The following is a 14,790-nucleotide window of genomic DNA, read 5'->3' on the forward strand; positions in this document are numbered from 1 at the left end:
TGTATTGTACTTAACCCTATCCCTTAACACGAACCCTAACCACAACACCAACTCGATCCCGAACACCAACCCTAATCATACGCCCAACACTAACTCGATCCCAAACACTAACTCTATCCCCAACACTAACTCTATCCCCAACACTAACTCTATCCCCAACACTAACTCTATCCCCAACACTAACTCTATCCCCAACACTAACTCTATCCCCAACACTAACTCGATCCCAAACACTAACTCGATCCCAAACACTAACTCTATCCCCAACACTAACTCTATCCCCAACACTAACTTGATCCCAAACACTAACTCTAGCCCCAACACTAACTCTATCCCCAACACTAACTCTATCCCCAACACTAACTCTATCCCCAACACTAACTCTATCCCCAATACTAACTCTATCCCCAACACCAACCCCCACCCCAAAACCGACCATATCCCCCAACCCTACCCCCAACAACAACATTGTTTCCAACACTATAACCCGATCACCAGCACCACCACCTCCTCCGCTACCTCTATCCCTAACGCTGCTAACCCCTGACACCAACATTATACCCTTGAGACGCTCCTGGGTGATACTGATGATTTTTACGCATAAAGTCTGAATGTGATAATCGTGACTCTCCTGTATTTATCTGGCACACACACACACACACGACTCGAGTTAATGTATCAGTGGAATTATTAGGGTTACAGCACCGGCCCTATGCACGTTCATGGCGGGTGGTGGTGTAGATTACACACAGAGCTAATGGCTCCATTCTGTGTGCCCTAATGACACAACACACACAATACTTGCTTAGCAACCTACAACAGCGTACGCTTCAAATCTGAAAATGACGAGAAATAACCCATGATGACAGAATAAAAGTGCAGGCCAGAAAACCACGAGTTTTAAACGAGACGCGAAAATGTGTCAAAAGCACATGGCCATTGGTGCATGGTGCCAAAAATTGCCCCATCAAAATTTTCTGCAGAAGGGCATTGCGGCTCCCGTGGCTCAGGCCACCCACAACACACATTTGAGAAAATGTAACCGACCGACAGCATGTGCTCTGGTGTACTGTAACAATGAATTTAACTTCATTTACACTCCTTTTGTTAGTCCTCTGCTGGATGAATGGCCTTCCCACCACGTGTCGGGTTTCGTGAGGTGCGTTTGGCCATACTTCACCACTATGGTTTTGGACGGTGAAAGGGGGTGGCCAAGGATTCGGTTCGAGTGGCACTTGCCACACAGCACTGTGCTTCTTGAGTAGGGTATAGACTTGGTGACAGGTCATGATTGTACTATTAAACCTACACCAGAACAGCAGTGGCTTCGGCGAGGGTTAGCCGAGTGTAAAGGTCAGATGTCACGTCACCCCGTTTGCGGGATGGACTGCCCTTAAATTGTCCACAGTGTGACAGGGTTGTACAACATGCAGTAGTACAGACTATATGTAGTACAGTATAACACACAACACAGTCAATAATGTGCATTTGGCTGCCTCTGTTAAGGATGATGGAGTGCAGGACTGTCTTTGTCCTCTGTATGCAAAGTACACAAACTAGTTTGTTAAACATTATTTGGACCTGTGCTCAGCAATGGTGAGATCTGCATTAGATCCGGCAAGTTCTCAGAGGCTAAACAGGGCTGAACCTGGATATTGCTTAGATGGGTAACAACCATGTTCAGGGCATGTGGTATAGGTGTTTAACACGTAGGCCTTCGCGACCAGTATTATTCATATTTGAGTAGTACGCCGTTTCGCTGGAAATTACATCCAGCATCTTTAGGCGATTTGCCAGAATAGTGAAGCCATCCACCTGCTTCCGGTCTTAAATAGTGCAGGATTACGTCATAATTGTTGAACCCCAACAGGATTCGAGATCAGGGGTGGGGGTGTGTGCAATTATGTAATAGATCAGTAATCAGCCACTTAGCATGTGACTCACCTGTAAGGAATTGCAATGTGTTGTGTATTACTTAATAATACGGTTCCAGGCTGCGCAGAGTCTCTAGCTATCACAGTGATTGAAATTATTTGAATTATTCTCAATTTAAATTGATTCTCTAACTAATCTTGGCCAGTAATAATTAGTTCTGCATAACACTTCAACGGTATCAAAATCAATTGAATGTCCTTGTTGGCAAGCATTCTCTGCCACTGCTGACAGCTGTGTTTGGGAAAATGTAATGTTCCTTTGGTGTTCTTTTATTCTTACGCTGTTACGTCCCGTCTGTCCAAGATAACACCGCATAAGCAATTGATCCAATATACATCTTCTGTTGACAACTTCGGTAATTCATCTTTAGTACAAGACACTAGTTTTTGAATTTTGTGTACCGTACCAAATCGCACTTTAATGTTTTGCTTTTGCAAAACACGGGCTAATTTGTCAGTAACTCCCGCGATATATGGTATTTTAATTATTTCGGTAAAGTCACGTAGGTAAAAAATAGAAATTATTTATTCGGTAAAAAATTACCTAATAAATAAATAACGTGACTTTACCGAAAGAACCAAAGAGATCATTGCAGTCACGAAAACTTCAAATCTAGAATTAGGCATTTTAATAGTTTTGATAATCTGATCACTTTCAGCAGTATTGTAGTTCGATCTTGATTTGGCATTCGATGCTCTGTTAATTTGAGCATTATTGTTGCCATTTATTCTTCATGCTTCTTTAACATGTTTAATCTCTTTCCTTAAACTTTCACCATCTGACACTGTCTTTGCCCGATGTATGAGCGTCTTGATGAGAGAGGATTTCTGTGCTGGGTGATGATGCGAATCAACATTCAGGTGCAGGCATCCGTGTGCGCTCCCTTGCGCTATAGACGCTGTGTGGTGTTCTTTTGCCATTTTGACCGCGTCCAAGCAAAATATCCAGGAACGTCGTACTCAAATTGTAAATGTTGTGGTCTAAAGTAGTGAACTATTTGCCTTTTGTCAACGTGACACATTTTTTTACTGATTGGCCGTGTCGGGTGGTGGAGGGTTGCGACACATTTACAAATAACGCGATCTAACCCAAAAACCTTTATTATGAGTACAGGCGTTGTTCTAGCACGGTTGGCTAGGTTGGCTCTGTACGGTGAGAAAGAAGTCCGACATACATAGGCATCGTGTGCAGTAGATGGTAGTGCTGCTTTCTGTCAACCAACCCGCACTAACCGGCGTGGTGAAGTATGGTCAATCTCCCACGACCCGCAACGTCGTGGGGAGACCTTCATTCAGCAGTGGATTAACACGACAGCTGCACGTGTACACCGTATAACACACGCGTCATTCCATGCGTTACACTGCGCCACGCAATCCTGTACCCAGCACACATTACACAGCACGGCACGACTGTAAAATGTACACAGTCATGAGTGGTACTCACCAGACACACACGCACACTATACCGCCCTGAAGGGCTAGCAAGATACATTGTGTACATGTAGACCCCATTCTCAATCCACTGCTGGACAAAGGCCTCCCCACGCCCTATAATGCAAGACAGAGTGCGATATCATACTACACACAGTATGTACGACGTACATCAGAATCATCAGAATTTTGTTCAGGCTGGAGGAATCCGATTAGCTATGAAGGTATATTTTTTAGTTGGCCAGGACGTGAATGTATATACACAATCGGGACATGAATGTGTAAGCTACATACACACGACAACATTAAGCAAGAGTGCACATACAGTATGTGTGTACTGTGTACAATACACATGCCAGTATACACTCAACTTTACACTATATCACAAGCAGTGTGTATGAATACTGTACGTATATTTCCTTGCATTGGACACAACAATACACAGTACACTGTGTACTGTGTACTTGTAGTGACAGCACACAGTGCATCAGTCACTAGAGGCAGCCACATTCATCACAACTACCTCTTCCGCCGTAGCAATCTGCTTAAATGACATGACATTGCCATGTGCATCAGTGCATTACAATGTCTTGCAAATACTTTACAAACCAATGTGTTACATTACACAGTGCTGCGTATTGTTCTGAATTTGCACATGCAGTCCATGACACGTTGATCACCACGCATGCACGTGCAGCATTAGCAACCTTATATTCGGTACACAGTGCAATGTTTACACGCACGAGTTCCATATGCTACAGGTTAGACTGAGTCTCGTGTGTATGATCATCTATCTACATTACAATGTCAAACCAATGTCAAACGTCCAAGCAACTGTTTTTCTTCGGTACTTTCAGTGCAGTGTGAGAGTTCGTCCCACATCGCATACCAAATCATCATCACTGTCTACATGACATGCATTACTTCACACCACTTTGTATATTTTAAAAAAAACGGCATGCGTCGTGCTGTTTCATACTCTCAACTATATTATTATTTCGCTCGTTTAGCCGTGATAGCTTCACTGAGTCTCAAGACTCGTTTCGAAGAGTGCCAGGACTCATGCACTTTGCAGGTACGGTATCATTTAATCATTGCGATGTTTTGCCAATAAAGGTGGCATTGCGATGGTTTAAGCTGTGATATATTGTTCAATAGTGTGATGTAAAGACGGTCATGTAGGTACTAGGCTCAATAGATATTCTTAGCAGTATAAGTTACGCCGAGAAACGTGGCGTGGTGTGACGCTCCTGTTACCACAACAGTACACAGGGGTCACTTAACACGGGTGCACAATACACTGCACTTTAAAACAATTACACACCGTCATGGCATGACGTTACCTTTAGACTAAAATATGCACACTCTGCTCTATAAAGACGTCCACTCAGGCATATTAATTAAAGTGTATAACGATGTTAACTACCTCGCCTGGTATGCAGGGAATCGTTGGTTCAGGCGGTGTATACTGTGTACAGTATTGGAGTTTGCGTGTCTCTCTCCCCGTGATCCACGTTTAGAATCAACATCGCGTGTTTAGAGTATATACATCTCCACTTGATGAAGATATCAATTGTGGTCGGGTCGCTTCTGAATAAGAGCTGCGTTGCACAGTGGGTCTTTACCTGGTCAAATAAACAATTTATAGTTTTACATAACTCAGTGGGGCTTACCTGGTAAAATAAAAATGCAGTAGTTTCTCAGTTTTATAAATATATTTCTACAAACTCATCGATTACTAGAATAGTCGAGGTCACTGCACACGCATTGACTCACACGTGGTGTATCGTAATCGATTATATTTCGAGTCGGTTGTCGCAAGTTTAATGGGTTCTGCGTGACACTTCGACAGCTCATCGTATTATTTTATTGTTTCCCTTCAACGTGACTTTACCGAAAGAGTTAAGAATATTCACCACACTGTCAATGATCGAGGTTTGAATCGAATCGTTCGATCGCAAATCGACACGACACCGGATCGGAGTCGTCACACCCCCAGCACGTGTCGGGCAGCAGCAGCAATGGCATCAACACGCTCTGTGATGTCCATGCGTTGCAGATGAAACAAGATTCGCTAATGTTCCTGTATATAAATACTCTGCAACACACTTGTTTATACACGCACTGCGTTACATACCGACTCGTATTGTAGCTGTGTGCGGTGCTGTCGTGGTGTGATTATCCTCGACATTTAAGCGAGATAGGTGCACAGTTGCGAATTACAGAGAACTTGTGCTATATACTGTAACTGCATGGCCGAATTACTCCGTTTTTTTAATCTGTAAACTTAACAAAAAAACCCCATCAACAAAAATAATATCGGAAAGACGGTTTATTAAGATAACTGAATGCACAATTTGATATAGCATAGACTTGTTTCAAACAGTATACACAGCATGTGCAATGTGATCTACAGTACAGTATAGGCTGCATAGACTGTTGTTGGGGCAGGTTCTGTCAGCGAGCACCTTCAAAGGCCGCCGGCACACGGACAAATATAGAGAGCCAGAGTCCGCAGCAGACCGAGTGATTTAACCCGAGTTAGATCCCAGTGTTAACGTTTAACACGTGTACTTTTAGACCGAAAGTGTGCTGTCAGTGAGCACCTATTAAGGCAGGCGCGACAAACCATAATATGGTGGGATGGAGTTACATGATCTGACGTTGCATTGCATGTGGTTGTGATGGGGCATGGTCTGACGAGGGGTATAGGCTGTGATTTGATGCGGCTCCAAGTGGGTTGTGGTGGAAAGTAGACGGAACGGCGTTGTGTGATGTGAATGAATGGGAGTGTCCCATGTGACTTCAACCACATACCGACGTTGCGTCAACGTCGGCATGTGGTTGGAACTGTTGGACACCAACGTTCCATGTTTACTGGGGTGGTGTTACAGAACGTGCAAGTGTGTGATGCGATCCCCTGTGAATGGGCGTGGCGTTGTGATGATGTGCAGTGTGGTGTGATGATGTGCCGTGTGATGTGCCCTGTGGTGTTATGTGCGGTGTGATGTGCCGTGTGATGTGGTGTGATGTGCAGTGTGATGTGCGGTGTGATGTGCCGTGTGGTGTGATGTGCGGTGTGATGTGCGGTGTGATATGCTGTGTGGTGTGATGTGCAGTGTGGTGTGATGATGTGCAGTGTGGTGTGATGATGTGCCGTGTGATGTGATGTGCCGTGTGGTGTGATGTGCGGTGTGATGTGCAGTGTGGTGTGATGTGCGGTGTGATGTGCAGTGTGGTGTGCTGATGTGTGGTGTGATGATGTGTGGTGTGATGATGTGCAGTGTGATGTGCTGTGCGGTGTGATGTGCAGTGTGGTGTGATGTGTGGTGTGATGATGTGTGATGTGCAGTGTGGTGTGATGATGTGTGGTGTGATGTGCAGTGTGGTGTGCAGTGTGGTGTGGTGTGATGTGCAGTGTGGTGTGCAGTGTGGTGTGGTGTGATGTGTGGTGTGATGTGCGGTGTGATGTGCTGTGCGGTGTGATGTGCAGTGTGGTGTGATGATGTGTGGTGTGATGTGTGGTGTGATGTGCCGTGTGGTGTGATGTGCAGTGTGGTGTGATCATATGTGGTGTGATGACGTGTGGTGTGATGATGTGCGGTGTGATGCGCAGTGTGGTGTGATGTGCAGTGTGGTGTGATGATGTGTGGTGTGATGATGTGTGGTGTGATGATGTGCAGTGTGATGTGCTGTGCGGTGTGATGTGCAGTGTGGTGTGATGTGTGGTGTGATGATGTGTGATGTGCAGTGTGGTGTGATGTGCAGTGTGGTGTGATGACGTGTGGTGTGATGTGTCATTGCGGCGCTGCGATGTGACGTAACATGATGTGCCGTGGGGCAGTTGTGGTGTGATGTGGCTTCACATGGAGCAGCAGTAATGTGATGTGGCAGCCCTACTCCCCCGCAGCCACGGTTTGTGTCGCTGTGCAGGTGCTGAGGGTCTTTACCTCCAGGGTCTCGATCTCGTGGCGTGCCAGGTCGCTGGAGGAGGCGCACTTGGTCCTGAGTCCCTCCAGGCTGGCGAGGCTGATGTCGATCATGCATTGCAGCTGCTCGCACTTGTCTGCCGCCTGCTTCGCGCTGCCCACCTGAGCCATTGTCACCAACACCACCCACTAACTCACCCTACTCACCCACTAACTCACCCACTAACTCACCCTACTCACCCACTAACTCACCCTACTCACCCACTAACTCACCCACTAACTCACCCACTAACTCACCCTACTCACCCACTAACTCACCCACTAACCCACCCACTAACTCACCCTACTCACCCACTAACCCACCCTACTCACCCACTAACTCACCCACTAACCCACCCACTAACTCACCCTACTCACCCACTAACTCACCCTACTCACCCACTAACCCTACTCACCCACTAACTCACCCTACTCACCCACTAACCCACCCACTAACTCACCCACTAACTCACCCTACTCACCTACTAACCCACCCACTTACCCTACTCACCCACTAACTCACCCTACTCGCCCACTAACTCACCTACTAACTCACCCTACTCACCCACTAACTCACCCACTAACTCACCCAACTCACCCACTTACCCACCCACTTACTCACCCTACTCACCCACTAATTCACCCTACTCACCCACTAACTCACCCACTAACTCACCCACTAACTCACCCTACTCACCCACTAACTCACCCTACTCACCCACTAACTCACCCGCTAACTCACTAACTCACCCACTAACTCACCCTACTCACCCACTAACTCACCCACTAACTCACCCTACTCACCCACTAACTCACCCACTAACTCACCCTACTCACCCACTAACTCACCCTACTCACCCACTAACTCACCCACTAACTCACCCTACTGACCCACTAACTCACCCACTAACTCACCAACTCACCCACTAACTCACCCACTAACTCACCCTACTCACCCACTAACTCACCCACTAACTCACCCACTAACTCACCCTACTCACCCACTAACTCACCCACTAACTCACCCTACTCACCCACTAACTCACCCTACTCACCCAACTCACCCACTAACTCACCCACTAACTCACCAACTCACCCACTAACTCGCCCTACTCACCCACTAACTCGCCCTACTCACCCACTAACTCACCTTACTCACCCACTAACTCACCCACTAACTCACCCTACTCACCCACTAACTCACCCTACTCACCCTACTCACCCACTAACTCACCCGCTCGCCCGGGCCACTCGGCCCTTAAGGGCCCCCGCCCCCGGCGAGTTTTCGCCCCAAATCGTTCACACTCGCATGCGACGTCTTAGTCGACTGGGTTAAATCCCCGGTGCTGACTTTTCCCTGCCCCTATCCCTCCCTCTCCTCCTCCTCCCCCTGTCCCCCGTGCTCCCGGGAGACAGCTGGAGAGTGGTGACAGCAGTCGGCCAACAGTCGGGTCACCCTCCCCGTCTCTCTGCTCCTCGTTCCGTCGCTTTTTCTCTCCACGTCTCTCGCCGCGTCTTCCCCTCGTCTCCTGCCCCTGTTTTTCTCTCTCCGCTCCGCGTGTCGCTTGCTTTCCCTCGCCTCGTATCACCGCCGATGTCTCTCCCCTTTCTCTTCCTCACTGCATCTCTCCCCTCTCTCACTTCCTGTCTGCGTGAAACTTCCTCTGTGTGTGTGTGCGCGCGAGTTGCAGGTCGCGGTAACTTGATAAACACTGCGGCTCTTATTGGCCGCTCGCACTTAGCACACAACAGGCGTGACAAATATATAATTAACTGTGTAAATACATTATTAAACGCACAAAGGCAAAGGTCCACCGCGTAGCCTTTAGCAGGCTGTAGGGGCAAGTGCTTTGGCGAGGAGCTCCTATGAAGGCCGACACGGCATATTGAAGGGGGTGGTCGGTGGCCAACACCACGCCCGGCCGCCTTTGTCTCCCCAGTGCTGATGTATACACACCGCACCAGGTACTCATTTTAGGTTATGGGAGGCCCAGGACCGGTTCAGATAATCGTCACTTGTTGGTGGCCGTGAGCGGGAGTCGAACTAGAGTTTATGCCGGGTTCGTAGCTCAGTGCGTTAACCGTTGCGCCACCGCTCCCCACGATTAAACACTCTCTGAGACCCACACACACTCTCTGGGCCTCACACACACTCTGGGTCCCACACACACTCTCTGGGTCCCACACACACTGCACAATACAAACCACACGTGCAACACGAAACGTAAACACGGCAACGAGTGGCGGCGCGGACCCTGAGTGGCCGCTAGGGACAGACGCAATCAGATTTTGGCTTCCGATAAAACTTCAAGAGTTTACTTCACAAACCCAATGCCAGCACGTGTTTGTGTACATTTGTATTGTCTGTGGTAGGTCGACTCAGCCTTAAATGAGTATCTGGTGCAGTGTGTGTGAACATCAGCACTGGGGAGACAAAGGCGGCCGGGCGTTGTGTTGGCCACCTCCTGCGCCGTGCCCGACATCATAGGTGCTCGCTAACAGGACTCTACCAACATAATCAGAATCTTTATTTAGACTGCAGGAATCCGATGAGATATGAAGCTTTTTTCTACAGATAATCCAGTACGGGTGGGTCCCAAAGTTACAAGGCCAATACAACATATCGATAGGAGTACAACATAGAGAAAAGGTCAGCTCGGGCAAGACATCAAAACAACTGCAGTCCCGGACCACACCAAGACAACACGATCCCTCAATACAAATGCACATGAAAATTTAACTTTAGATACACATGGCGTGGGGAGGCCTTCATTAAGCAGTGAATTTTATTATTGTTAACTATACCTGCAAATTGTTTCATGAAATGAGGATCCAATCTGAGCCATGACATTTCTCCAGGAACTAAATATGCAAAACAGACACAAAGGAACCGGCCAAACATTGCATACAGGACCTTCCTGAAAACGCGTCTTAAGAATCAGTGACATAGTGGGAATGCAAGGATAATAAAGGCATAGGTAGTGTATATATATATTCTTGGTTCTTTCGGTAAAGTCACGTAGAAGGGAAACAATAAAATAATAAAAATATATTGTTTTATATGACCTGATCCCATCCGTGAAGGATGTCATCCCTGACTTACAGTACCCCGGAGTTTACAAATTGAGTTGTGCCTGCGGTGATTGCTATATCGGGGAGACGAAACGACATATCTCTGACCGAATTCGCGAGCACAAATCAGATCTGAAACACGGCAGAACGAATTCATCTGCTGTGGCTGATCATTGTTACAACGCTATGGGGGATCATGAGATTGTCTTCTCCGATACCAAGGTTCTCTGTAAACCTACAGGTTATTACCAGAGATTTGTCCACGAAGCCATTCAGATATACAAATACAGACATAACTTCAACTGAGAGGATGGTTTCAAATTAAGCAACCATTGGAAAGACGTTTTAAATCATACCAAACGTCAACTAATTTCTTACAGCAAGTTCAAGTAATGGTATACCAAGCATATTCCTTCCGAACTTTCTATTAAACCATTTTTTCTACTCTCCCCTGACAGCACATTCTTGCCGATCTTTAATTTTTTTCCGTTTCTATTGCACACACACAGTGACCCATCCTCTGCACCCTCTACACAAAAACATGCTAATCCCCCAGCTAATTTTCTGACTTTAACACCCTGCTGCTTCAACACTTTAACACAGCTATTTTTGATATGTAAACTCTTTTGTCAAGGCGCCCTACTCGTCCCACCGAGCTTAAAAGACGCTGCGAATCTTAGCAGCGGTCGTTGAAGTGCTGTCGTCCCGACAGTTCTGTTCCTTCACCTGAAGAAGGACCACTTGTGTTGTGGCCGAAACGTCGTGATTTTTGTTGTTTGATTTTTTACCTACGTGACTTTACCGAATAGAACCAAAGAGTATAAACGCATGTTTCTCAATGTGGAGGGAAAAACCGGAGGACCTGGAGAAAAATCCACGCAGCCATGGGGGAGAGAGACACGCAAACTCCAAACAGCAGGCGCCAGGGTCGGGATGGAACCCACGGATCCTGTATACCAGGCGAGCTAACAACTCACATCGAGGGGGTATGCATGTTGAATTTCTTTCGCACCGTTCGTAGCCAACCGTGCTCTTCGGAGGTGCGGGGAAGGACAACTAACTAAACACAAATAGCAGTTCTACAGAAAGAGTTTTCAATATAGATTTAAAAGTGCATAGATCCAGTGGCTTCCTAATATCGGAAGGAAGAGCATTCCAATCGGCTGCAGAAGCGCATCTCAAAGCGCGCGATGCGGCATAGTGTAGCCCTGGCATCAGACCTCTCCACGTGAGGGTTTTCTCCCGAGACACCCGAAGGTCCACATCAGAGTGGGGATGATTGGCAAAGTATTATGTTTACAAGCTACAAATTGTATGAGTACGTGGGGTGAGCCCGGAACGGGGCCACCCCCGGGGAGCCACTCGGGTATTGTGTAATGCAGTCGGGGGTCAGCGTGGGTACAAGCAGTGGATGTGAGGAAAGGAACCAGGACCCGGTCGCCTAATAACAGTTTAAAAAAAAACGGCGCCATCGATTCCAGGGAGCGGAGAAGCCCTGAAATTAAAAGTGTCGGGTATCTTCAAATATGGGCATAAACCTTGACCAAGTACTGATTGACAAACAGGTGAGGTCTACCGATAGCAGGGATACTGCTATTTTTACGGTATTGGGTCCTCTAATTCAGATATAAATTGTGGGGCAGTGTAGGGGATAGAGTGAATAGAGGCCCCGGGCTTGATTGCTTCCAAACCCGCAAAGCGATGATACCGGTGAGTCTGTCTCGCTTGTCCCACTCCGCCTTTTCTGTGAGAACAGATGGTGGCGGCTGAGACAGAAAAAGAGTTGAGTCTTGAGAGCCAACGCATGAACATAGCCCCCAAGAGATGGTTTGAGCAAAGCCCAAGTGTGCCGCTCCGACTCGCACGAGAGATCGACTCGTAGCGGAGAACAGCGGGGATTCCGGCACAGCGATAAGATTTGTACAGGTGTAGAGACCCCGAGAATCGCTTGTCTCGACATGGTCACGGGTCCTCCAAATCTCCAGTCCAGGTAAACAGTAAGTGTTGTAATAATCGTTGTTGGTTAACTTTAGCAATCCGTGTGCGGTGGTCCGTGTGTGAGAGTGTATGTTAGAGCCGGATGGGTGGACTCGGAGCACAGGCCGGGCGTCCAACCTTCGACGGTTATCGTGACCCGAGGGAATCCTTGGGGCAGCGGCTGTGAGCGGCAGCAGAGTGCGGTGTGCGTCAACTTCGCGGCTGGAGCTCCTCCTGTGCACTGTGGTGGCGCAGCACCCCCTCGTGGGCCACTTCCCACAGAGCCACTTTTTGGGGTTTAGTTTGTCACAAGTGTTTCTTTAATTACGTCTCAACTTCTTGGAGTTTCTTTAGCTTATTAGGTTTCTGTCGCAGCTCCTGGTGTTTCGCTTCAAGTTCTTGGAGTTCTTTAGTGCAGAAGCCCGTGGAGCTACAGAGGCAAGTGGACCGAGTGAGCTTCGGTGCCATCTGTCAGAAGCATGTGCATTACTCAACAGGAGTTGTTGCCTCTGAAAAACTCCTATTGGCTAGTATTTTCCTATTATCCATGGTCCCCCCCCCCCCCCCCCGTGGATAAATGGGAGTAAACTTGCGAATAATCCCCCAGATAATATGATCCGCGACATTCGTCTCCCACATGTTACCGCGGATAAGAATTCACTGCATTGGTTTGTCATTTGTTAACCTACGCTACCCTTTTTCAGAGACGTGAAGTTTCAATGGGTGCTCACTTGGTTAAATTAAGGCAGCCAATCAATATAAACATTCTGACATGAGTAGAACTTTTCTAGAATACCATTGCCACTCATCTACAGCTAGAGTCCCTCCATTCACTTGCCCTCTTTATTTCCATATTAAACCAAAACACTGGACTCTACATCACTCTTTCTCGCGCCTCTTGCTCTTTTATTTGCACTGGTTTTTTAATTCGCGTGTATTTTGTTTACAAAACTCGCATGTTAGTTGTGCAATGTTCCTTAATGATCCTGTACTCGTTCTCTGCAATACTGACGTTTTTTGTCTTTTGCATGTTGTTTCTGTGCTCACCCACCACGGACCCCGCCCCCCTTGTAAAAGAGCCTTTGGATCTATACTTAAAGTTTTCACTGTCATTACCTGAGGCTCCGAGAGCCAATTTCTTGAAATGTAGATCCCGTGATGGCATTTGGTATTTAAGGTATCGGCCCAGCCTTGCAATCGCCTGCTCTCGCCACTGCTAGAAGAAGGGTCTCCACTCGAGGGAACCCTCCAGAGCCCCACCAAGAGGGTATTTGGTCTACTCTTCACGCTGGCCAGGCGTCTTGGAAGAGGTGGGAATACCCCACACTTGTTGGCTGATGTGATGCGTGAGATCGTGGCGAGATGAAGACTTAAGGGAACGGCTTAGTCTACAAAGTGACAGAGGCGCAGAAGATAACTCAGTCGACTACCAAAATCTCAAAGCTTCTAATTAATTCCTCGACCCTGTAATCTTGGCGTGAGACAAAGGGACCTCGGTTACACACGTTAACGCACAATGCACGACCAATAAGTGAATGTTTTGAGTAACAACTCAACAACAAATGAATGCAGGTGATACACCACCGATGTATGTTTCCGTTAACTTAACGCACCATTTACTGTTGAGCGTTGAAGCTGTATCGGGTTTATTGATGGGCACACAATGACAACATTGTGCAGTAAGATCATAAAACGAAGCCACGCACGCATTCCGAGGCCATTTACCTTTGCCAGGCACAGGCGGTCGTGCGAATAAAGTTCCCCTATCAACTCCTGAACTCGCACATGTATACTGTACCAGGTACATGCCTGTAGTACGAGCCTAAACACATCAGAAACGTTGATCGCGAGCAAACACAGTCATGAGTCAGCAACGACGTAATATGTTAATGAAAGATTGGCCTGACCAAGTAAACATGCTTACGTTGGCCTAACGTTGGCATGTTGTTGGAACCGTTAGATCAACTTTGTCCCAATGTTGTCACGACGTTCAGTGTCGACTTGGGAATGGGTAAACACGGTAGAGCGCAGTTCGGTATTCAACAATCTGGGCGGCCAACCCACGATTCAAGTATCCGCCGTGTCTGGATGTCAGTTAATAAATAATGAACGGCAGCGTGCTGGGTTGTTTACATTCAATTACTCGATACGCTAGTAAACAAAAACAGGTTTACCAAAAGATATTCCAAAACTAGCTGACCATTGTCTAAATGGAAGGGTGATTTCTTTAAACAAAAAGGAGCAGCAATGGGCTCTCCTGTGTCTCCTGCTTTTTCGAATCTGTACATGTGGAGTGACATCGCGGATGTCACTGTAATGCCAGCCCAAGAAAGGCACGGCGTGCGATGTATTGACATCGCGGGCACCTCGAGAATGTGGGTGCAGTACCGGACTCGGTGAGCGCTGAC

The 14,790-nt window shown here is 47.3% G+C and overlaps 1 protein-coding gene across 7 annotated transcripts in view; it reads right to left on the reverse strand.

The window, feature by feature from the left end:
- Positions 1–9,088, reverse strand: part of LOC116950294 (kinase suppressor of Ras 2-like) — a 136,693-nt gene extending 127,605 nt beyond the window's left edge. For 6 of the 7 annotated variants that reach the window (XM_032968004.2, XM_032968005.2, XM_076072483.1 and 3 more), the window contains exon 1: positions 7,316–9,088. In XM_032968004.2, the coding sequence (XP_032823895.1) occupies positions 7,316–7,465 (150 nt within the window). In that variant the 5' untranslated portion in view covers positions 7,466–9,088. The remainder of the gene's footprint in view (positions 1–7,315) is intronic. The other variant, XM_076072481.1, reaches the window with a different exon arrangement.
- Between the last annotated feature and the right edge of the window lie 5,702 nt (positions 9,089–14,790).

This window comes from Petromyzon marinus, chromosome 38 (assembly GCF_048934315.1).
Source record: "Petromyzon marinus isolate PM22_M1 ecotype Great Lakes invasive population chromosome 38, UKy_Petmar_22M1.pri1.0, whole genome shotgun sequence".
NCBI lineage: Eukaryota > Metazoa > Chordata > Hyperoartia > Petromyzontiformes > Petromyzontidae > Petromyzon > Petromyzon marinus.